Source organism: Hemicordylus capensis, chromosome 2 (assembly GCF_027244095.1).
Source record: "Hemicordylus capensis ecotype Gifberg chromosome 2, rHemCap1.1.pri, whole genome shotgun sequence".
NCBI lineage: Eukaryota > Metazoa > Chordata > Lepidosauria > Squamata > Cordylidae > Hemicordylus > Hemicordylus capensis.
Window position 1 is genome coordinate 307,018,931 of NC_069658.1, and position 25,191 is coordinate 307,044,121.

A 25,191-nucleotide genomic window follows, 5' to 3' on the forward strand; every position below is an offset into this window, starting at 1 on the left:
CTCTGTCCGTCTATAAAGCATGAAATCCACGGAAATCACTAGATTTAAGTGCCAGCAACAGTGCCTTGGGCCTGGGATGTGGCACTGATGTATAAAATTAATACCGCAACCAGGTTTCTTTGCCCTGTAACCCTCTTGAGTTATCCCGTTCTGTCCATGGTAAAGAAGGAATTTTTTGTCACCCTTCAGTGTATGCACGTGGATGAAGTGGAGACTCTAATCTGCGTTATATATCCCATATATTCAAACGACTATCGGGCATGAAGTAACCTTTTGAAAATCCTGCCCCTCTCCATTTGATTGTGTGGCGCCTCCAAACAGAGGATGAGGCTGTTTTCCATACCGCAGCAAGCATGGGGTCTTTGAAGCTACGCCTCTAGCTTGGCTATTCACTCGTGAGGGAAAAGCACTCTCCTCAGGTCCAGAGCCACCTTCGTTCTTATTACGTCACGCGTTGCAGAGCGGAGTCTTTGCACGCATGGCGCAATTGAGTTCAAATCAAGCTTTTAGCCCCACCGCCGCGGAGTTCTACCCTGATCTAAGTTGGCTTAGATCATACCAATACAGCATTACCATTTCAAAGAAGCCCCCGCCTCCGGGAAAAGGAAGCAGATTGACACAATACCGTAAAATTTTTAACAAGTGGCTCGCATGTTGTCGATATAGGATCCTGGGCGTGCGAAAGTCGAAGACTACGTTCTATATAACTTGCAAAACTCTTTCTTCCCTTAGTGCTCAAAGGCTGGACAACAAAAAGGAAGGAAGGAAGGAGCGAGCTACCACACACAAAATGCTAAAACATGTTTTATTGGTTGTTGTTTTTAAACTGAGTAAATTAACAACCATTGTAAGGGTGGATATATAATCTTGGACAGGATGTATCACGGGCGGCTCCAGAGTGTGGCACAGGTCTGCAAAGCCTCCCCACCCCCGCCTCCATAGCTTGCTTCCCCACAGTTCCCCATTTGTTTTAGAAATTTTATGTGTGGGATACAGGTCGCCCACCCATAAATGGACTTTGCCCCGTCTGTGCCGCCCCTTCCCCCGTTTTTGCTCCCCTGATGTCGCCACTGGGTGTAATGCTATTACAGAGAAAATAACGCAAACTCGGGCGGGGATGTGATTTTGTGCATAAAAGGGAGGGTCAAGGTGAGAGTCTAAGCGGTGTTAAGCAGTGCGTGACTATGAGGAGGAACAGCTATTTCGGATTACTTCAGGAGCAGTACAGCAGTGGGAGTCGAAGGACAAGAGCGCGCCGCGCGCCCATTCCAGCTCGCGCTGAGTCGCTCCCTCCCGCTGAGCATCTCCGCGCTGGGGCCGGAGGCTGCCGCCTGAGGTGCTCCTGAAAACCTCGCTCTGGGTTGCAATAGGTCGAGGAAAAGCGCATGCGCGCCGCTCCGAGGGTGCCTTCGCCCGCTCCCCCTCCCCTTGTGCTCCTTCCCCTTCAGACGCCGTTGCCGCTGCAACTTTCCTTCCACTTCTCAGGGGCTGAGAGGGGAGAAGCGCGGCCGCCAAGTGGGGAGCCGGCGTCGCGCGGCACAGAATGTAGCCCGGGTCGGGTGGCTGGAAGGAAGGAAAGCGTTCAAAGCGGGACCTTCGCGCCGCTGCTGGCGATGGATTGGGGCCGCAGGCGCCGCCGCCACCGCCTTGCTCTTTGAAGCCCGGAGGAGCTCGCCCTGCGTCGCCCCCGCAGCCCAGCGCCGCCCCGCCTTCGCTTGCTTGAAATGGAGGGAGCCAGCCTGGGCATGGCTCGACAGCCCAGGGCGCCCGGTGGCAGCGGATAGGCAGGCGGGAAAGCCTGCAGGCGCGCCCGGGAGTCTCGCGCCCCGCGGTGGAGGAGGAGGCGGCGGCGGCACCTGGGCTGCTTTGAGCTGAAGCGCCGAGCAGGGAGTTGCTGCCAGTCGGCCTGCCTGCCTGTCCCGTCCGGTGTGTGTGTGTGTGTCTCTCCCTCCCGCTCCTCGTCGCGATCGCGGATGGACCTTGCTAAGGAGGCTTCTCTTTCCCGGCGCCGGAGCGGGCGGCCCGGCCACAGCCTTGTCGGTTTGCCGCCGCTTTCTGCTTTGGAGGATACCGCGAGGGTCTGGGCTGTGGACTCGCTCGCTTGGATTATTACTTGGCTGCTAAACTAGACTCTGTTCTGATTCTTTTCCCCGCCACTCACCTCTTCATAGCCGCCCCCCGGCAACAATGGAGGTGAGTAACGTTTGGGAATGGAAGGGTGTGTGCTTGCAATTCGCTGGCTGGTGAGGGGGAAAGGAGAAGGGGGGGGCAAGGACTGCGATCTCTGGATTTTCTCCAAACCTTTGGACAGGAAAAGAGAAGAGAAAGAGAACTGGAAAATGCAGTCACTGGGGAGGAAAAGCACAAGTGGTGATGGCTTTAGATTTCTCCCAAGCTTGAGTTTAAGGCGAGGCTGACGAGAGAGGTTACAGGTTTTCCTCCGTTGACCTCATCTCTCCACGTCCCGAGAAGCCGTTCTTACATGCACGCACCCAACTCTCCCAGTCCTCTGGCAAACCTGTTGCTCCAAAGTGCTCCTGTCCTGCCCCTTCCACCGGTCAACTTTCCTAGCTGTGGCAGAAGTACGAAGATCGATTTCTCTCGAAAACCCCTTTGCCCTTTTAATGCTTCTTTCCCAACCCTGTATTGCTTTTTTGGCTGACCACAGTGTTAAAAGAGGCCGTCTTCTTTTGTACACACGGCTGAGGAAGAAACACGGGCATGGCAAACGTGCAGCCTGTACCTTTAAAGGAATTTGGCTGATGGCCAGTGAAAAACCTGGATGCGTTTTCTCCTTTCCCCCAAACCCCTATCCCTCAAAATTTTGTTCACAGTTTCTGCATATTGTCACTTTGCATCTGTAAAGTGTCCCGCTTGTACTGAGGGGGCGAAAGGCGCGCTCTCTCCCCCACCCGGTGCCCCTTTGATGCTCTTAGGGTTCCATGTTGAAGAGGTTGTGTGTGTGTGTGTGTTTGTTTTTAATTGTCAGTTGTATGCTAAATTAGTTACAGTCGCGGGGTCAGAGAGAGTTCAGTTTTACCCAGAAACTAACCTAAATTGGGGGGTGGGGGAGGTACAGGGAGAGCTTGTACTAGTCTTGGGGCCTGGGGATTTTTTTTTAAAGTGGGGGAATCTTTCTTCCCTTCCTTTCCTCTCGGAATTGAGTATGAGTGGCTTTCCTTGTTTAAAAACCAAAGCCTATAAAACCTTGCCCTCTTTTCTGAGGGGAAAAAACACACCCCAAAACAACAACAACAAAAACCCCCAAAGCACAAACAAGTCAAAGCACGCCAGAGCAAGGTGGTGGGGATTGCTCCTGGCTAGGCAGTGGCCAGCCGATCAGTCTCCGCAATTGTTCCTGCGTTTTACAACCCACCAGAGCCGAGACTGCATGCCTACTTACCTGAGGTAGAACTAGTATTAAAACAGAGGCCATAAAACCAGATGCCCTAACAGGCTTTCCAGATCCCCTGTTTTTGTGTGCCTGTGTGTTAGTAAAAGCCAGGATTGCAGGCGGTGGAGCCCCCCAGGCTGCTGGAGGGCGGGGGGTTCTGTAAAAGAGCTCATTTTTATCCTTGTTGCAAAGGCAACAGGCTGCTCTGTAGGGGCCTCCTTTGAAACAGGCGAAGAAGTTTAAAATGGTTGCGTTCTTCTAATTGAGTTTAGGGCGCCTTGTGCCAGCGGTCCCTCAACAGAAGTGGCTTTTAAACGTGGCTAAAAACAATAGTGATTGGCTGAGAAAGGGCCAAGTATCAAGCCATTTCTCTAGGGACTCACTCGGGACCCTTGTCTCTCTGAGCTCTCAGTTCGGTGACTCGGGCAATCCCAAGAAATAAAGTAACAAAAAGAGGGAGAACTACGAAAAGTTGTCTCTCTACTCCTGCTCTCTGCGTTTAGCGGCTGAGGCTGCCCCCTATCGGGCGTTAGGCAAATCGCTTCCTCTTAAGCAAGCCGGCTGCTGTATTCGCTCTGCTGACTCGGTTCCCCCCGATCCTCTTACTTTAGCAATGTTTTCCTTCTGATACCTCTTAAAGACGACGGAGGAGCGCGATTGCCGTCAGTGGAATGGGATTTAGCCGAATTCTTTCTAGAGAAAGAAAAAGGCGTGACGTGTTGGTTTTTTTTAGTTCTTCTTTTTTAAAAAAATGTTCCTTAAGCACTCCTCATTCGCAAGAAATCGTTATTAATACAAAGCCAGCCCGGCTGAAATCTTTGGATCTCGTAGCACGACACTTGGGCAGCTTCCATCCATATTGTTACTTCCTGCTCCTTTCCCCCCCTTAAGGAATGCGATGTACACTTTCTATAGAAAATATAAAGTTTCAGTTTTCGGAAGATCGCTCTTAAACTTAGCCATGCCCTAGCACCGCCCGCCTAGCGTAGTATTTCGATTCTTCGCGCGCTGATTGTTTTCTCCATAAGTCCTGCTGATGTCAGAACTGCCGTAGAGAAGGACTCCTCTGGGGCTGTGGGGCAGCACGGGATCTCGGCAGTGCTCTGACATCCTTCTCAATGGGCATGCCCTTTAAAAGAAAATGGAGCTCAGAGAATCCCCCGCCCCGGCGCTGAGCACCTGGCCGCAACTGGTCGTCCTGAGATGCCGCACCTAGGCCTGTTCCTTCTCGGCCCCCTCTTGCTCCCCCAGCCAGCTGCCCGGAGAAACCCGCTGCTCTGCCACGGCCTTGCCTCTCTGCTGACGCGCCGAGCTCTGGGAACAAGTGGGCGTTCAGCCTGGGATCATGGAGTCTCCCGCCGCCTTGTTCACCCGGCGATTCTGAGTGTGTGCAAAAGCGCTCGACTGTCTTCGCCTTGCCTTCGGGAGGAGAACCCTGTGAGGTAGGTCATCACGGATGAGTCCTATGAGTCGCTTGAGATCTAAAGCCAGGAGCAGGGAACTGGCCGAAGGCCACACAGGGAGTCGGTGGCAGAGGAGCTGCTTGACCCTAGTTCCAGCGGCGGACCCACACCCTCCCACACACGTACAGCCCTCCGGTCTAGCGCGGGGTTCTTCTGCGCAATACCCCTCTTTTACCTATTTCGACCCGTCTGGAGCGCGGCGGAGGGCTTTATGGGCCATGGACGCTCCACATTCCTCAGGGGAGCTTCAGACGGCCGAGGAAATAAATCGGGCGCCGTCCGCTAGCCGTCACTAGGCACGCAGCCCCCTCTCCTGCCGGTCCCCCCAAATTCCTCTTGCCTTGTGTCATGCTCTCTTTGGAGAGGCCCTCGGCGGGTTTAAATGGGACCTTGGCGGAGGAGGAACAGCTCTGCTCCCGCGTGAGTGGTACAAAATCCGTGGAGGCAGCGCAACCCCGGCGGGGGGCTCAGGAAGACCAGGCTGCTGGACCGCTGCCCGGGCAGAAGCATCTCCTGGTGCCAGCCAGGCACGGCATCTTCCGATCGCGCCAAAGTTCAGGCCCGGTTGACCGGATCCAGCCGGCGATGAAACCAGCTCGCTTTTCTCCCCGGGTCTGCAAACCCAACCCTCTCTCGGCCCCGTTGCCCCCCACTGGAAGGAGACCAAGCCTCTTTACGCTTAAGGGGCTGTAGCTGTACAAAGCAAGGAGAGCAACCCTCCCCCCTTCCGTGCCGAACCGCCCGCGAAATAAACGAAAACCCCGCTCGTCTTGGGACCGCCGCGACCCAATGACCCACAAGTCGATCCAAGCACTCTTTGACTTGAGGCTGGCCAGGGATGCAGGGAGAGCTTGAGCCACCACACGTAGACTGAGAAAGACACTTTGTGGTGGAGGGGAGACAGGGCCATTCGAGGGGTGCTCAGTCAGATGAAGGGGAACTCCTCCGCACCCCTGAGGCCAGCTGAAGCCAGAGCTCTGTGAGTTGAGCCGCCTTGGTGCCATGGACGTCAAGGGCTGTCACCCGAAGCAGCCTTTTGTGGAAGCAATTCCTCTGGAAATCAGCGAGGCTTGCTTGCCTCTGTGCAAACAATGGAAGCATCGGTCGGGTTGGAGCGACCTATTTGCGGAAACGGAGAACCTGGCTGCTCTTAGAGAAACTAGCCGGAGAAGCGGATTCTCTTTGTTTGAAAATACTTTGGGTAGCAGCAGTGTCCTGTCCGTAACCGGGGCACGCTTGTAATCCGGCCACTGTAACTTCAGCCTAGCGCAGGAGTCGAAGTCCTGTGCAGATTCACGTGTGAGTAAGTCCGATGCCTTCGGGGGAGACTTGTTGCTCAGTTGTGTTGGACTGGGCTGTACGGCTGGTTTTCTTGATTATAGGTCGCATTGCCCGGGTCTGTGTGCGTGCATGCCGTAGGGGCCTTCAGCTCGCTCTACGTTCAGTTTACACGGAGTAAATCCTCTTGAGCTATTAGATCGACATACTCGCACTGCAGGTGATGGTTTCTGTCCCTACCTAAAGTGGGAACACTGGAGCTGGGTCAGTGAAAGCGGTCGCGCCCACGTTTCCTGGCCTCGGCCTTCGTCGCCTTTCCTGGAAAGTACCCTCTTGGCTGAAATGGGCTGAGGCTGTGCTCGGAAGGTCCAGCGGCGTTCTGGCCTGGAGCGGCGGGCACTCTCGCGCTGAACCAAGGCTGTGGGGACCTCAAGTCGCTGGGCGCTCGTGTGTGCCCAGTGAGACCCCTGAAGCCCCGCCTGGACAGCACTCAAGTTCTCTCTCTCTCTCCTCGCCACCGTCGGTCCCGAGGGGCTTCTTGAAGCGGCAGCTTGCTGGTCTCTGGAGTAAGTGATCTGAGGTGCGGCCACACTCTGGAGCAGTCCGCGTAAATCCGCGTAAAACTGGCGAATGGAAACCCAGGGCACAGATCCGTTTGATTTCAGGCGAGAAGAACCTGCGTTTACCTGCATCAGGGCCGGGGAGTGGAGGGAGGGCAGGAAAAGAGTCACACTGGGGTGTTACCACTTGTCCCCCCCCAGCTACAATTCCGACAATGAGAGGGGGGAGGAGACGTGGTCCCCGCCCCATGCGCATTTCGAAGCGTTTCCTGTCCTGTTTTGCCTCTCACGGACTCTTCTTTGCCCCATCGCGAACCGAAATAATCTTCGGATATTTAAACACCGTTTTTCACATAATCGGGTGTGTGTGTGTGTGAGAGAGAGAGAGAGAGAGAGAGAGAGAGAGAATGGAGTTTCTGAGTCCTCAAACCGCTAGAGTCGGTCCAGTGAAACCTCTGTCCAGCCTGCCCTTCAGGTGATTTCCACTCCCCGCGGGGTGCGTTGCCTCGAGGTGGCCCTTGCCCTTCACGACCACCTTCCTCTTCTGTCCCCAGCCCGCCCCGCGCGGCTCCATTCCCAGCCCTCTGGCCTGCGACTGTTCCGGTGCGCTTCCGCGGCGCGTCCATCCTCTTCTTTCTCCTCCAGGACTGGAGCGAGGGGTGCGTTGGCGGGCATCCCCCTCTCTGCTTCCCCTCCCACCGCCCTCCCCGTAGGCTTTCTCACTAGGGCCGTAGCGGGGGGCCAAGGCCGCATCTGTGGGCCTCGGTTTGCCCGAGAGCCAAAGGTCTTGCTGTCTCCCGTCGGGCGGAGGAGGGGGCGGAAGGAATCGGGGGTTTTATGAGCGGAGTTGGGGAGGAGCGAGGCGGGTCGCCGGCAGCGAAAAACGTGCTTCGCAAACACCCTCCTGAGCCAGACCCGTTTCGATGGTTCTCGTCTCTGCAAACAGCTCTCTTAATTATTGGGGGGGGGGGGCGGTGGAGAAGGAAAAGGAGGACAGAGTTCGGATGCCAGCGCCAGGGGTTGCCTCGCTCTCTGTCTTCCTCTTGCGCACAGTCGCCGCAGCCTCCCAGAGCATCGTCCACTTGTTGCTTTTTCCGCAGCCGACCAGAAAGAGCTACGCCAAGGTGCCCGAATAGCGATTTCTATTGAAAGGAAAAGGAACGTGTGTTGTGTGTGTGTGGAGGGGGGGGGGATACTATTGCTGTCGGTCCGCTCTCCTGCACTGTTGAGGAGGCCGCCTAGGGATTCATGCGAGAGCCCCAGACTGGAGGTGCGGGTGGGTGGGTGGGTGGATGAAGTTGGAGCAGAAACTGCCTTGGTCTTCGCACACAGGCAGCAACTCGCTGGGGAGAAGGGCAGACGCCAGCCAAAGAACCTGGGGCAGCTAAACTTCGCTCACTTGTCAGAGTCTGAGCCACACAATCAAAGTCTTGTGTGTGTCTCTTTTTCCCTCCCCTCCCCTCCAGAACTCCATGGGACCACTAGTCCGAGGGGGAGCTTTGTGGACGCTTGGCGGGGCAATGACTTCAAAATACCTCTTCTTGGGACTGGCCATCTTCTCCTCACTTATCCAAGGTGTGATAGAAGCCAGCTCTTGGTGGTAAGCTTTTTATTTCATATATAAGCCCCCACCCCCATAATCTGTTGAGTTTCCTTTCCAAAAGTGGTTGCTAGAAATGTAAGATGAAGATGGCCTCCCTTGGTCATGGGGGAAACTGTAAAGGGGACTCTGGATCTTTCATTCTCGGAGAACCTGATTCTCCTATATCTTTATTAATAGGAACACACACTCCCAATTTATGTGGTTATTTAAATCCTGATGTGGAACAAACTGTGGTGATGAAATGTGAAGTTGTAAAAAATGTCCACTCCATATCCTAAGCACACCTATACAAAGGAAAGTTGATGGAACATACTTCCAAGTAACAGACTCAGGCTCTTGGTTGGTGTGTGTTTCAAAATGAAACCATCTTGTATATAGTGAATGAGAATTTGTCTTATTTGTCGTAGGAAAAAATGCACATTTTAACAGATGCACATTTTGGGGGACATTTTGCTGAATAATAAGTTTATCTGGATTCACTTGTCAGTGATTCTTGCTTGTGCATTTGAAATGACAGGTTTTTTCTGTCACAGTTACTTTATCTAGGAATTCTGTTTAAATCGTCTCTGACTTACCTAGCATGTATTTCTGTTTTGTATTGGTCACAAAAGTGAACTTGTGATATTGGTTCACTAGACAGCATCTAGTGTATGTGCATGCATATATACACTGGAAAAGTGTCCTCTGTAGCTCTGTGGGGGATCATCTTATATATGTGTTTTTTCAGGTTAAAAAGGTCTTTGGGTATAGTGTGAAATTTGAAGCCTAAGAGGAAGATCGGTTGGAGGGGAGCAACCATCATATTTAGATAGCTTTGTGATTTGATGTGTCTCAGTAACTTCATGCATGTGGTTTGCTTTAGCTTTCCAGCCATTAAACAAAGCTGGAAACTCCCTCCCCCCCAGTCCTCTCTTCCAGCATTTTGGCTGCTATCCACAGCACAACAATGGGACCTACTTTCAAGTAAATGTGTCTAGGGATGCGTTCCACATTAATTCATGTTTGCAGAATCCATCAACTGTGTATACTAAAAGGCTGCATTTGAGCCTCTCCTTTGTTAATAGAATCCTCTCTTTGCAGGTCTCTGGGTATGAACCACATGAATCCTATGAACCCTGTTCAGATGCCAGAGGTGTACATAATTGGAGCCCAACCACTCTGCAGCCAACTGGCAGGGCTTTCTCAAGGACAGAAGAAACTCTGCCACTTATACCAGGACCACATGCAGTACATTGGAGAGGGAGCAAAGACAGGGATTAAGGAATGCCAGTATCAGTTCCGCCACAGAAGATGGAATTGTAGCACTGTGGATAATAACTCTGTTTTTGGCAGAGTCATGCAGATAGGTAGGAAGTGCCTGGGAGTGTGTGTGAGGTATTTACACAGTGTTGTGCATAAGGCAATCTTGCCAGGTTCTTCATGCATGCACCACTGAAACCTGACAAGAAAGGCAGAGTTAAAACTGCCTTTAGCCAGAGATGGTCCTCTCTGAGAAGTCAGCAGCACATGTGAGACTGCTGGTGATGTGGTAAAGAAAGAGGAGCATTGCACTTCTGTTCTTGTCCAAATGTGGGTTAAAATACAGTCATTTCTAAATTTAGGAGGGTAGAATATAAGAGTGGCGCTGGGCCAACACGAGGTCATTTTTATGTCTGGGATTCCAAAGCCGTTTGTCTTCAGGTTAACCACACATCAGACCAACATCTTGCGTGAAAGGAGATTTCAATTTAAATGTGAAATATGTCAGTACTTGTAGTCGGTATACTTTTATCAAGGCCAAGTTTGCATGTAGCTGTTGCATGCACTTAAGTAATTATTATTGTTAATTAAAAATGCTATCTTCTACCAATCTTTATATGCTGAGAGTGTATTTTCTGTCAGTTTCCTGTCGACAACTCCCTGTGGCTGAAATGCTCTCATCAGCTCAAATGCTGCCTGCCCCCACTTACATTTTATAAGGGCTGATCCTCGGAGTGCAGGATTGGGCTCAGAAGCATCATCATTCTGGTGGGTTGATGTTTTTCCAGTGGTGACAATGACTTCTTGATATCCAAATCTGCATCTCTGTTCTAACCAGTTTTTTTCTCAGTATAATTTGCAACTTACGCATAGTAGCATTTCAAAATGCTGAGATCTAAATCTGATTTGAACAGGGGCATAGCTAGGGGAGAGGGGGCCTCTCTCCCTGGTGGCCCCTTGGAGTGAGAGATACAATGAAGAAGATCGGGAGGGGTGGAGCTGGGGGACCTTCAGGAGCTCAGGGGTCCGGGTTCTTTGAACCCATCTGCTCAATTATAGCTACACCCCTGAATTCGAAATTTCTCTTTTTGAAACAGAATAGGAATGACTTAAAAGCTATATTTAAAGTAAAGCTTACTTTTCACATAAAATTAACTTCTGAAGTAAGTATGTCTTAACAGCATCGTTTCAAGTAATGCAGAAGGGTACTTAGTTCATAAATGAACTGAATGGCCTTCTGCATTGCTTTAAGGGATGCTGTTAAGTCACACTTAGCATGAAAGTTAATTTTATGTAAAATAAGTTTTACAAAATATCATATTAAGCCTTTTCCATTCTTTATTATTATTATTTTTTTAAAGTGGAAAACCTTGTTTTTTGAAGATTCAGATATTCTCCTGCAGTCTTGCATTACAGATGATGCCAAACTGAGAGGCTTAGCATAACTGGTTAGATTGTCACTGCCCTATACTGAAAAGCAAACAAAAACAAAAGAGCAAAGTCTTTAAATTACGGAAACATTAAGCATCAACTTGAGAGGATGGTAGCACTTCTATAAGCCTGACATTCTTAAGGCTGGGTCTGTTCAGGGTTTCTAGACTGCTTCTCTGATGTCTAAGTTGCCAAGGTCTCTTATGCAAAATTTGGAACCATAAATATTGGAACTGTCCCTATTGGTTTCAGGCCTCTACTTCCTCTTCATAACACATCTGCATTTATTTTGTTTGATTTAGCTGGGTAATTGGCCACTTAGATTAATTGAAAATAGAGGTGGATGTAAAGTGTGTATCCAGCTCTTAAATTCTGAAAAGTGTGTATTCATTGAGAACAAGTGTGTGTTGTCATTTTGTACTTGGGCCTAGTTTCCCAGAATAAGCTATTTGATTGGTTGCTGTTTCTCCTGAATGGGGAAAAAGAACTCTGCTGCAAATGCCTGCTTCTTGCTTTTACACTGCCCAGTTCTACAGTGCTAGCAGTGAATGCAGTGATGATAGTGCCAGTTGTAGCTGGAATTTCTGAAGGGCTAGGTTTCTCTAGGACTTTTTTGCTGATAGAATGGGAAGAATTTTAAGGTGATACAGGCTGGATGTAGCACATGAAAATCCAGGATAAATTTCAGGCTACTGTTAATCCAAATTTTAACTGAAGTTGATAGCAAAATTTCCAATCTACTTTTCAGAGATCTAAACTGTATATTTTGCTGCTGAAACAGGAGCTAAACAATGGGCAGAATCCAGACTAATTTGGTTATGACTAGGTCTCATTGAAATTAATGGAACTTAAGTTAGGACTATCTTGCCTCATTTATTTCATGGGTGTTTACTCTTGACTAACTTGCCCAGTATTTGGGATACCAAGACATAAAAAAATGTGTTTGAAAGAACTTAAACCTTCCTCTTCATCTATTCCCAGGGATTCATAATCTTTTAGAGTCATAATCCTAATTCATGGAAGCCATTGCAGACTTTGGCCTTGGCTTCAGTGAGATGTGAATCGGTGCCACAGTATTGCTGGCTTCAATAAAACATGCCATTTCCTTGCTTTGGAACGATCCTGCAAAGTTGGTTGTATAATATTAGGGAAGTGGTCTTTTTGTTCTCTTTTTTTTTATCTTGGAGGGAGAAAGTAAAAATTCATTGCACCAAAGCAATGAATAACTCTTAAATTGCCAATAACTGGAGCTCTTAGGGTGAGAACAGACCTCTCTGCTGCCCTGGCTATAATGCTTCAAACCTGGCATGTGCTTCAAACTAAATATAACTCTCTCTGTCTTATCGTCTTATCATATATTTTGAATAAGTTTTTGTAGCCGAGTAAAAATCAGTGCTCACCTCTGCATGCAGGGAGGCTACTTAAAATTAGGGATGTTCATGGAACAGAGTTTGGAATGGATCACAAATTCCCAGAAATTCTGACTTGGAACGGAGTGGTCCGAGCTTGGAATATTCCGAGCTCAAAACGTTCTTGTTTGCATATAGTTTGAAATCTGAGTGTCTCAAACTCAGAACATTCGAAATGGGCAATTTCGAGTCGGAGTCTTCTGAGCTCAGAACGTTCTGCACATCTCTACCTAAAATCTCACTGAAGTCAATGGGGTATAAACAGCCATGTTTTGCAGGATTGCAGTCTTGTCTATGGGAAGAGTAAGCAAATCCTCTTGTTTTCTCTGTAGACTTACCCTCAAAATGACAGACGTGGGGAGGTCTTTCTTCTGAAATGGATTTTAGAGACTCGTATAATATAAAGGAAAAACATTTTTGAAAATGTAGTGGAATCATGTTTATGCCTAGGACAGAATGAAGTCCTTCTAAGCAAACCAAATCTGCTGGCAGTGAGGCTTATAGTACTGTCAAGTGTGATGAGACTGGCTTTAAACATACTCCTACCATCTAAAGCTGCAGTCTACGAAGAGGGGGTTCTCAGACTATTTTCTCTCCTGCAAGAAAATTTCTTTCATCTGTTTCTGCTACGAACACATGTATCACTACTTTTTTGCCTCTATCTGCACTGGAAATGATTCTTTTTAAAATGTGGTTTGTGAGAATTTATGTATGTATGTAGCACCATCTGTGTGCTTTTACACAGTTTTACAGAGTGAGAAGAACCTAAATACGGGATTTTTCTAAATGATAAGACTGAAACATATAAATATATGCAAAGAAGGGAAGGCAAAGAAGGGAATGGAAAAAACATTTGTGTTTTTAACTGAGAATTGTACTAATAAGAACTTTAGGTTTATTCCAAAATGTGCATAGCAGAGAGTAACTTGAATCTACTTTAAATATATGATATAAAAATATTAATTGGGATAAGTAGCTTCATAGATACATAGCTAAATGTAGATCAATATAGACCAAGGTCATTCATAAGTCGGAGGACTTGTATTGCTGCAGTATCACTGTATTCTCTGATATGGACTTTATTGTATACCTCTTGACTGGCCATTTTATATGGCCAGTTAAGCTATAAACCTTTTAAGAAGGTTTGGTTTTCTGATGTCTTTAGAATAAGTAATTGTAGCAAAGTTGGATTGACCAAGTTGATTGGCTGCCTCCAGGAGATGATGTGAGTGTTCATCATAGCCTAAAGTAGGTATGTGCCAAAAATTTGACTGAATCAATTCAAATTTGAATTGATTTGGCTTGAACTTGCTTGCACAGAATGGGATTCATTCAAATCAATTTGAATTTGCCTGAACTCGAATAGAAATAGCTCAAATTTGACTTGAATTCTATTTGAATTCACTCAAATTCAAATCAATTTGAACAAATTCCATTCTGTGCAAGCAGTTTCAAGTCTAATCAATCTGAATAAATTTGGTCGGGGTTTTTTTGTGTGTGTGCACATCCCTAGTCTAAAGGTTCTATTGAAGACTGTACTCTGAAATTTGGATTTTGAATAAACAGCTGCCATTTTGATATAATAAACATTCTCAAAACTGTTTTAGTAGAAGCTTATGGGTTTTAGAAACTTTAAGTGCACATAAGGGAGAACCTTTTGGGGGTTAACCTTGAAAATAGCTTTAGCTTGATTTCACAAGTCATTTGGGATTGTCTGCTGTGAGAGTGTGAGGACTGCAACCACAGCATTACAAAATATATGTCCTGGCTTTTTGTTCTGAAGAATTGGAACTATAGATTTTGAGGAGATGATAAGCAAAAACTTGTAGTGGTGGTTGTTATTATTGTTAATAGGGCTTATGGAATGAAATTTGAATAGCTGATCAAAATGCATCCATATAATGCATTAACTAATGAATTGTCTTCAGGATGTGTAGTAATTAGCCACTATAAGCTACATTGTTTCTATCTATTATAAAATCTTCTCTAATAAGTTACTTTAGAATATGGTGGTTGTATATTGAATAAACTTTCTAAAGAAGCCCTCACTCATTTTTCTCTCTGCTACTTATGGATGCCTTCTATGCCCAGAAGCTTTTCGTCCAATAGGATCACTTCTTATTAGAATAATTGGCTTACCAGGTCCTTCAAGATGGTGGATTTATTTTTAAGTAGCTCCACTCAAAGCCAGTGTACTGGACAAAGGATTTTTGTATAGTTGTTTCAGTGAAAGCTTTATCTAATATCAACAACCTTGGTGAGATGTTGTACTTAGTTCATGTGTTACAGTTTACTTTGAACAAGTACATTAGTCAAGTTGTCAGGGAGGAACTCATGGTGTAAAGGCAATATATCCAGTATATTCAGTATTGACTGGAAATATGTCTCTTGGCCTGTAACACCAAACTGCTACTTCTTTCCTTGCAGGCAGCAGGGAGACTGCTTTCACGTATGCTGTCAGTGCTGCTGGAGTGGTTAATGCAATGAGCCGAGCCTGCCGAGAGGGGGAGCTCTCTTCCTGTGGCTGCAGCAGGGCGGCTAGACCAAAAGATTTGCCTCGGGACTGGCTGTGGGGTGGCTGTGGAGACAACATTGACTATGGCTATCGCTTTGCCAAGGAATTTGTGGATGCCCGGGAGCGAGAGAGAATATATCAGAAAGGATCTTACGAGAGTTCCAGGATCTTGATGAATCTACATAACAATGAGGCAGGAAGAAGAGTAAGTAGTCCAGAAGAGCTTTTTATGTCATCTATTCTAACCATTCCTGCTGGTGTATGGTTCCTAAACTCCATTTTATTTTGTAGTAATATTTGTCTCGAATTTCTACATGCTTGTCTTGCAAGTGAAATTTTCTTCTGAATCAGTTTTCTTATGACACCTGATGTGGGTGAATTCAGAAACATTTTAAGAAGGTACAGTAATTCTCTTTAGACACTGAAGGAAATTGTGGTTCAATTTAAATGGGAAGGAGTGAGAGTAGGAGAAGAGATTAGAATGAGCAGCAATAGAAGAGCCATTTGACTGATTTCCTTCCAATGCATAGGGCTGAAGTGTACTTTTCCTCCCTCCCTCCCAGGTTGTTATAGCAAAATCATGCCAGTCACAGTCAATTTTCTGCAGAATAGAATGTTGTTAGTTTATATTTCCAACCAATCCAAGCTTTCTTTGGAGAAGAAGGAAGAAGCCCCATATTTGCCAGAGCGAAATGTTCGTGTGTGTGTGTGTGTGTGTGTGTGTGTGTGTGTGGCGTTTCTTTGCCCTCTTCCTTCTAAGGATGTGTGGGGTGGGGGAAAGCAACCTTCTCTCTGTATTATTAGAAAACTTGTTCTTCTGTGGTAGAAGTTGGTTTTTATGGCTTTTTTAATCTTCAGAATCTTTTAAATGAATGAGTGTAAACTTCATTTTATTGCCCTGAAGTGAAAGGAGCCAAAGTCATTATTTTCCTAGAATTGACGGTGCCAGGAATAGTCGGCTGGAGACTTTACACTTGTGTTTCAAGGTGAATTAGGATGAAGGATAATTGAAAATTAATAGCATTTAAATGTGAGAAGAAGGTATCTGAAAGCAATGGAAAGGCCAATTTGCTGCTAGACAGAAGAAAAATGACTTTTCACAGTTGCCTTCATAGGCTTCCAGTAGTTCGCCACTCCCACCCCCTTTGAGCTGCCATTTGGCAGAGTTTGTGCTCCCCCTCCCCATTTTTAAAATTTTTTTTTATTTAATGCTGGGTGGAAGTGGCATTCAGCATCCACCTAATGTGTCAGACCCCAGGATTTTTGGGGCTGTGTCAACACTGACTCATGTCTATTTATACAGGGTAAATTATCAAGGTCTCTTTGCCAAGGCTTTACAAAGAGGATATTGCGGTGCAGGCCTGTCCCCCACCCAGAGGTGTTTTGGGGTTTTCTCTCTTGGATGGAGTCACTCTGCTGTGCATGAAGATTGGTGTGGGAAGGAGCTGCTGAACCAAGAGTGGAAAATCTTCAGTAGAGCAGTACATCTTTCCAGCGGGAGGGAGGGGGTGGATGGGGAGGAAATCTGATCTCTAAGGCAAGTCTAGTATCAGAAAGCCAGTCAACTGACTGGTTAAGTATTCACTAATTTCTGTTTTTTAAAGGCAGTTGATGAGATTGTTTTATTTATGTTCAGGTTTCTTTTCCCCCTACTTTTCCATTCCAAAAAGAGCACTCAAAGCGGCTTACAGTATTAATTATTAATGGCAATAAAAACATATCAAAACAATAAAGCAGCAGCCAGACCCAACTGAAATACCAAATGAGAGTATATAAAACGCACATACAAATACTTGCCTTTCAGTGGTGACACTAAACTATCAAGGAAAGGGCAAGATGACTCCTTTGAGTCAGGGAATTTGATAAACTCTTTACCTTGTCCCTGCCAATCACACCTCATCTAGTGGTGGGAAACACAAAAGAGCCTTCCCAGGTGATCAGAAAGGGGTGGCTTTTGCTGTGACTGGGATCCAGCGGGATGCATATGGACCCATTGATTTCTGTTTCCCTTTTCCTCTATCACTTTCCTTTTACTTCCCTTGGGTTTAAAAGATAAGGTTGGGGACTGTGTAATAGCAGGCGGCATGATCCTCAGAGACACATTTCTGACTGCGAACAGGGCTTTTACAGGTAGGGGAGAAAAGTAAAAATCACTTCTCCCTCCTCACATGCTGGGCTGTGAGGTGAGCTTGCAGCATAGCCAGTGTCCTGACTCCATAAAGCAGTGCCGCATGTCAATAAATTTAAAGCTATATTCAGCAAGCACTTAAAACAAGGCAAATAGCAGATCACACAATGGCACTGTGTCAAACCTCCAAAATTGTTGGGTAAAACAAGAACAGAAAAAGCATGATGAAATAAAAATATTTCTCTCCAAAAGAAAGGGAGGTATTGTGCCTGCCTGACATCAAGGGGAAGGGGATTTCACAGTCACCACCAAAAAATGACAAAACTAGGGTTAGCCATGGCATCTGGCCTGTGTGTCAACTGAAATTGACATCCTGACTGTAATACACAGTGACATATGAATTTATTTTCAGAAATGTCTCTACATTGCAGTCTTTTAGCAGAATCTAGAGCGAGAGCTTTTCTACATGAGTACAAGACCCTGATCTAGTAATGTCTTGTGGGCACAAGAGCTCCAAGTGAGTACTTGATGATTTCTCCATGCACAGCTTGCCCATTCATTTCCGAGGATGTAGATTTGTGTGTGGACCAGGCAAGACTGTATGGACACTCTGGAGCATATATGAGGCTCCACATTAGAATGTGCTAGAGTATTTGGGACATTACTTCAGTGGAAAGGTCTGAGAGAAACTATTATTCAGGCTTAGGAGCTGCAGAGTATCATTTTGATCAGCCCTGCTTCAGCCAGTTCAGATGCTATAGCCTCCAGACGGGAAATACTTCATATGGCTTCATGTGGTAGCCATTAACATGTGGTGAGCTGTTTCTGTGCAGCAGAACACTGCACAGCTTGGGAGACTTTAGAGGTGATATAAGGAGCTGCCTAAGTCCATCTGTCCCTTTAGCCCTAATACTGCCAGCAACTGTGATCTTTCTCACTGAAGAAGGTGAGGGTTGAAGCCAGGACCTTCTTCATGCAGAGCATGTGCTCTGCCAGTGAGTTGTCCCTCCCTTCTTGATACTTGTTAAACTGGCCAGGAAAAACGTCTGCAGAGATGTGGAGCAAATTACCCCATTGATGTGGTGAGCCACTGTATGCAAATAGCTTTCCATGGAGTGATTTATGGCAGCCTCCATGTGGTGGCAATACCATCTTGGAGAGCATTAGGAAGATTGCAAAATAAACAGGAGTCTGTTTCAATTTATACATGACAGCTATGCATATTGTTCCCACGGCTGGCGGAGGCAGTGCACTTTAAGGAACTTCTATGCTACATGGGAGGTCTTCCAAAAGAATGGAGAGACACAAGTGGGATTTACCTCTGCTTCTATGTTTTATACATCTGCTTGGGTGAACTTCCTAGAAAGGTGAACTAATAATCTCAACTGGTTTTAAAAAGAAAAGAAAGATGGACAGGCAAACCTCTCAAAGTCCTCTTTGTGTAGGGTGTCATGCATTTGCCCTGTTGTATCAGCTAAAGGCCAAGGGCAGGTGGACCTTTTTGTAAAGGGCATGAAGGAAGGTAAAGCAAATTACCCTCAGCAAGGATGAGTTGAAGGATTCCAACACATCACTTAAAACGATCAGTGTCTGTATCTTGGTGGAGCGTCAGCACTGGGCTGGGAGAGGAGATGCAGCACATCTGAAATGGTTACCTGTTGGTAAGACCACGCTGAACCTTTCTTATAAGCTGGGGGTAGATTATTGCAACACTCGCACTGACCTTTTCCTTCTTTCTGACTCCTATAGACAGTATACAGTTTGGCAGATGTGGCCTGCAAATGTCATGGGGTGTCTGGATCATGCAGCCTGAAGACCTGTTGGCTGCAGCTGGCAGACTTTCGTAAAGTTGGCGATGCTCTGAAGGAGAAATATGACAGTGCAGCAGCCATGAAACTCAACCCCCGGGGCAAGCTGGTGCAAGTGAACAGTCGCTTCAACCCACCAACCATCCATGACCTTGTGTACATTGACCCCAGCCCTGATTACTGCGTGCGCAATGAGAGCACTGGCTCCCTGGGCACCCAGGGCCGGCTCTGCAATAAGACTTCGGAAGGCATGGATGGCTGTGAACTCATGTGCTGTGGCCGGGGCTACGATCAGTTCAAGACGGTGCAGACAGAGCGCTGCCACTGCAAGTTCCATTGGTGCTGCTACGTGAAATGCAAGAAATGCACAGAAATTGTGGACCAGTTTGTCTGCAAATAGGTGGGAATGGGTGGGAAGAGCTGTTCCAGTCTACCAGCAGGCGCTGTTGCCCCAGGATGATCTCCACTCTTATTTATAGAGCCCAATGGGTTGCTTTCCTTGTTTATATATTAAAAAAAACAATCTTTTGCAAAGAGAAGCAATGGGGAAACTTTGTTGCACCCAGCCCAGACTGTGTTTTATATTTTTTACGATAATGTGGGAGAACCTAAGAGAATATTTATTTTACACAATCAGAATTAAGACTTAAAAAAAAAAAAACAGGTTAAATTTCCCTTTGAAATACTCTATCCCATATAGTTTTGTGGGACATAGTACATGTGCTGTAGATGAAGTATCTGTGTAACAACTGTACCCAAAGAAAAACTATACAACGAAGAATGAAATAAATTAAGAATATATACTTCAAATACTGAATCATTATAATAAAATATAACCTAGTGAGATTCTAAAATGGCATGTAATAATTGTTCCTTATATAAATACTCTTCTGCAAAAATTTAAAATGAAACCTTAAAAGTCCCAGAACTGTGAAAGTCTTTCACATTTCTTGTATAACCCAAATAGTAAACTCTTTCAGAATTCTTACAGAGGTCCAATAATCCAATTGTTCAAGGTACAAGACGACTGTGTGATGTAGTCCTCATATGTAGAGAAGAAGATTCAGTGTAGGATTCTGGTTTTTAGATAACCATTCTTTTGTGGTTCCTATCAGCCTTTCACGTTTTGACCCTCCTGGGTCTTCCTCAGTGGCACACTATGCAGACTTCAACTTTTTTGTAGGTAGTGTACAATAAAATTATATCTTCAGAGTCTCTCTCTCTATAATTTGTAGAACCATATCCAATACAATAGCTGCCCATATTTGAAGTAAAATTACCCAGGCAGCAATTGCTTTCCCTTAAAACCATGTTGACCAGTTAACTTGATAATAGATACTACTGAAAACACCAGGGGAAGAAAAACCAAAAACAACATCATAATCAAACTAAATGTAAGGTATACTCTGCATGGTATGGTTTAGCATTATATTAACTCCTTAGTTCAAAGTAATATGTAATCCCAGGGGCACTTTAGACTTTTATATTAGAAGTTATCTTAACAACCAGCATATCACCAAGTGTAATGTAGCTCCTTTTCAAGAATACAGCATCAACTCTCACTCATTAATCCACAATCACTTGTTACTACTCTGCACCTGGATCCTCCCAGGTACATAGAGTCCCTCCACATATGATCCAATTATGAGTAACTACCCGTGGAACAAGTACACAAACTTACATGGTTTGGATTCCTAATCCTGAAAAAACTAAACACAATTGATGCATTTAGAGCAGGCCTGCTCAATTTAGCACCCCCCCAGCTGTTTTTGGACTACAACTCCCTTAATCCCCAGCTACAGTGACCAATAGCCAAGGATTATGGGAGTTGTAGGCCAACATCTGCAGGAGGACCGAAATTGAGCAGCCCTGATCTAGAATTTAATATGTATGCAATGAAAAGACCAATAGAAAACAGTAATAGAAAAATAGTATTAAACACCGGCCAACCTCAGCTACCTGCAAGCCAGTTTATATCTTCATTTAAACCCCATGGTTTCCATGTTTCTAAAGTATAAATCCAGAATAGTTCTCTATGTAACAGAAAGTTGTTCATATTCCGATGCTTTTTTCTGTCATTACTGTGCAGAAAAGTCGTATCTCCTCTGCTTTATGATTGTATTTTAAGAAGTGTTTCACTAGAGCTGCCTGGATCTTACCTTTTCTAATGCAACTCCTGTGCTCAATAATTCTAGTTTTTACAGCTCTAGTGGTCATTCCAACATACAATAGGGACAAGGATATATTACATATACTGCACCTTGCATGTTACATGTAAAGAAATCTTTTGAGTGATATATTTTTAGGTGCAAAGGATTTATAAATTTTCTATTTAATCCAATTTCTGCAAATGGAACAGTTACCACATGGAAACTGTCCTAACAGAAGTTGTCTATCCAAAGTACTCATCTGGATATGTTGACTATTCCTCAAATTAATCTACTATGAACCAGAAGGTCCTTAATGTTGAAACTACGCTTCCATGTAAACAATGGTGGTCTTGAACACCTAGGTATGTTGTGTATTAAATGCCAATGTTTCTTCATGATGCATTCAGTGCTCATGTCATAGGTTATAAGGATAATCATTCTATCCAGTGTGCTTCTGATGACGTATCCAGAAAGAAGTGTCTCCTGTTTATTAATCCAGGTCTGTTTATTAATCCAGTTGGGATAACCTTTATCCTGCAGTTGCCGTGTGAGAATAGCAGCTTGTTTCTCAAAAGCCCATATAGTGCTGTAGTTCCTACATATTCTCAGCATCTGGGAATAAGGTAAAAAACTTTAAAAAAAAAAGATTCCGGATGGAAGCTATCAAATTTTAACCACGAATTAACATCAGAAATTTTCTTGAACTGATCTGTGTGTAACTTTCCTCCTCTGTTCTCTATTCCATATCAAAACATTTGATTTTATCCAGTCCATAAGATATTTCAAATTTTATAGTAGGATGAATATTATTTTAAAACTGTTTAAAACTCAAGACTCCATCTTCTGAACTTGTCCATATTAAAAAGATGTCATCTAAATATCTTTTATAGATGTATATATGTTCAACAAATATATTATTTTTAAGGATGTACTGTACAACTGTTCAAAATGATCCATAAATCAGCCAGTTCAGGGGCAAATTTACAACCCATTGCCACTCCAGAAATCTGCCAATAATGATGATGGATTTGTGGAAAGAAACAATTATTCCATGCCATTTTAGAATCTCACTGTATTATATTTTATGATAATTATTCTGCATTTAACATATTAAATGAGTATTTTTTAATTTATCTGGCTCTTTAGTATAGGTCAGGTTTTCTTTGGGTACAGCTATGATTTGGTGAACTCTCCTAGTTTGTATCAGTGTAACATACTTGGGATCGGAGCATTATCTGTATGGAGTTGGTGACATACAAATATTGACATGATATTTCTTCTTAACTTTAGTGTCGAAAAAGAATTGAAACAGACTGATGCAATATTGATTGGTATATTCACAAGATTTAGCATGAATCCGCCTTGCATCAGCCACATGGCAACTTTAATATATGGGTGAGAGCATAAGTGTCCAAAAGCCACAGCTATGCTGCTAGGTTACCTCTAGAGGCCCATTAATTTAACTTGATATTTTCCATGTATACTTGGAACTCCTGTAAAAATGCACTTTCTGAGTGGTGCCAACACAGGAACTGCACATGAAAGATATCTAGGATGGGAAGATGCAGTTCCCTTGTCAGTCCCATTCACATCATGCATTTTCCCAGAAGCAAGAGTGGAAAGAAGAATATGTGTTGTGTGAATAGGCTAGGACCATAATTGTTTTGAATAACTAGCAAAACTCAAGAGGGAGAGAATTTGACTTGGACAGTGTTGATCAAAGCAAAATATGAGCTTCCAGTAAAATAGCATATTTCATGTTATGCACAATTAGAAAGCATTATTGACTTACTTTAAGAGACTATCTAATAGATATCATGTCAAATTTCCTAAAGAACATCTGCTACTTTAACTGTGCTGGAACTGCAGCCATGACATACTTGTAGTCTGAAAAGATTCTTTCTTTCTTTCTTTCTTTCTTTCTTTCTTTCTTTCTTTCTTTCTTTTAAAGTTGTCTTAATTTGAAAACCATTTTTTTATTTTTCAAGTGGTATGGGAAATTTATTTCTCTTGAAACAGAAACTGATCAACAGCATTGTAGAATTTGAAAAAAACAACACTTGAGTTGGGAATACAGTAGTAAGATATATATTAATCCATGGCTACTACAGGTCAACATGCAGTGTTGCAGAAATGCCCATTTTGCCATCCTGTGTCTCTCTTGTTTTAATGCACAGAGCTTTAGAAATATATTGCAGCTATGCACAAACCGCTCAGACTGTACTTGAGTGGTTTACTTATATATATGGGAAAACTATGGTCTGCTGGTGTCTGGTATCTCAGCCCCTTAAAAAAACAAAAACATGTATGTTGTCAGTGCACACCAATGATTTTTTAAAAAAAGCATATAAAAGCTATTCAAGTTACCAAGACAATTTCTTTGTTTAAAATGAACATATTAATTATTTTCTCCCTCACCCTCTCTCTCTTTCTTTTTTTGTGGGGTGGTGAGGGGAAGCCCTAATGAATCTCTTAAGGGTTCTTATTGGTTGGTTTCTTATAGTTGGATTCTAAATTCTCTTTGTGGGTTTCATAATGTATGGGTGTTGAACAAGTCATTCACAAGTTAACATTCTTTTCCCCCAGGAAGTGTACTCTCTTTCCGCTCAGTCCAGTAGATGTTCCTTCTGTATATATTCTCTACTGTAGGTTGTGTTTTGGGGCAATAAGTACAGACAACATAATGCATGGGTTCATGCTGGCTTAGAACCTCTCTTTACTTCTGCAAGGGCATTATTGCTGATGATGGAAAAGAAACACATACACAAATATCTCTCACACAAATGGTGGTCCATTTGCCCTGTTAAACAAGACCTCTCTTTGCTCTTTTCTTTGCTACAAACTCAGCGTGTTCTTTCTGTATTTCCAAGGCCTTTCTCCAAAATTGCCCTGCCCAATAAATATAAGTGAATTGGAATGAGTGCCATGTTAACATTAATTTCTCACAGGCCTATGAGCTGTCACATTAATCTAATTGTGATTATCAGCTTTCAAAATGATTGCTCTTAATTTATTGTGCAAGAAGATATTTACCTCCTTGGTTCCTGGTGTTCACAAACCAACATCAACTTAAAAAAAATAAAAATAAAACACTAGTTCATTAAATATGTCACTTTGGTTTTTATTATACAAAAACCATAATCATTTTTTAATATGTCAAATCACCTTTTCTTTATAGAGATTCCTATTTGTGAGCAGAGTGGAGTCTAATGATCCTAGCAAATAAAGTGCTATTTAATGTAAAATATTTTGCTTGTTTTCTTCAGATATTATGTAAATCTACTATGTCCTTTTCTTTGTTCTGTACATTTAATGTACATATTTCCATCGTGTGATTTGTATATTTCACTGGGTTTTTTCTAAAAAGGCATATGCCATAATGGAAGATAGACTATAAAAATAAAATGATGGTTATATATTGGGAGGTGGTTTTAATTCTTTTTAACAGGGTTTGTCAATGCTAGTTTTGAAAACTACTGTGTGGTAAAATAAGATAAGTAGCACTCATTTATAAAACACTTTACTGCTTTATATGATATTTTATAGATGTAAGAACTTATTAAGAATAGAGACTTCTGTGGTATCCTGAGGCTGCTGCCAAGTTCTAGAGATGTTTATGGAATCCAGCTTTTGAAAATTCCACCCCATATTTCCTAATTCTGTATTTTCAGAAATGTCTTCAAGTTCAGAATTTGGCTGTCCCAAATCTGATATCAAGGTTCTTCTATGCAATCCAATGGATACCTCTACATAGCAGGGAGTAACATAGGGGCAAGCCCTCAACTCCGGCCTATGGGCTTCTCAGAGGCAGCTGGTGGGCCATTGTTTGAAACAGGATGCTGGACTAGATGGACCTTGAGCCTAATCCTGCAGGGCTGTTCTTATGTTTTCACTGAATTGTAAAAGGAGATTGTAAAGAAACTGTAGTTCTGAAACTGGAGACCCTTGGAAAAAGAGGTTCTTTTGGAGTGGGCTGCTGTTTGCCACCACCTAGCAGTTTTATTGGGGTGCAATTCCCATTCTAATATTCCAGAATATCACCAAAACTCAAGTTAAGAATTAGCTAGAAGTTGGAATCCTGGAACAATTATGGAACTCTTCAGTTTCACTCATCCCTATTACATTCTACTAGTATTAAGATTTCCTAGATTTCATTCCTTAAATAGTGCCCTGATCCAACTAAAAGTTATACATGGATGAGTCTAGCTGGATG

The 25,191-nt window shown here is 44.3% G+C and overlaps 1 protein-coding gene across 5 annotated transcripts; it reads left to right on the forward strand.

Moving 5' to 3' along the window:
* Positions 1–1,958: 1,958 nt before the first annotated feature.
* On the forward strand, positions 1,959–24,402 carry WNT5A (Wnt family member 5A). Of its 5 annotated transcripts, none has more exons than XM_053296641.1 (5): positions 1,959–2,193; positions 8,162–8,295; positions 9,379–9,644; positions 14,805–15,097; positions 18,770–24,402. In XM_053296641.1, the coding sequence occupies exons 1-5, from the start codon at positions 2,188–2,190 to the stop codon at positions 19,226–19,228; spliced, it is 1,158 nt and encodes a 385-aa protein (XP_053152616.1). In that variant the 5' UTR covers positions 1,959–2,187; the 3' UTR covers positions 19,229–24,402. The 5 variants fall into 5 exon arrangements, with proteins under 5 accessions (XP_053152616.1, XP_053152620.1, XP_053152618.1 ...); XM_053296645.1 differs by lacking the exon at positions 1,959–2,193 and adding an exon at positions 4,816–4,836; XM_053296643.1 differs by lacking the exon at positions 1,959–2,193 and adding an exon at positions 5,781–6,156.
* The last annotated feature ends 789 nt before the right edge of the window (positions 24,403–25,191 follow it).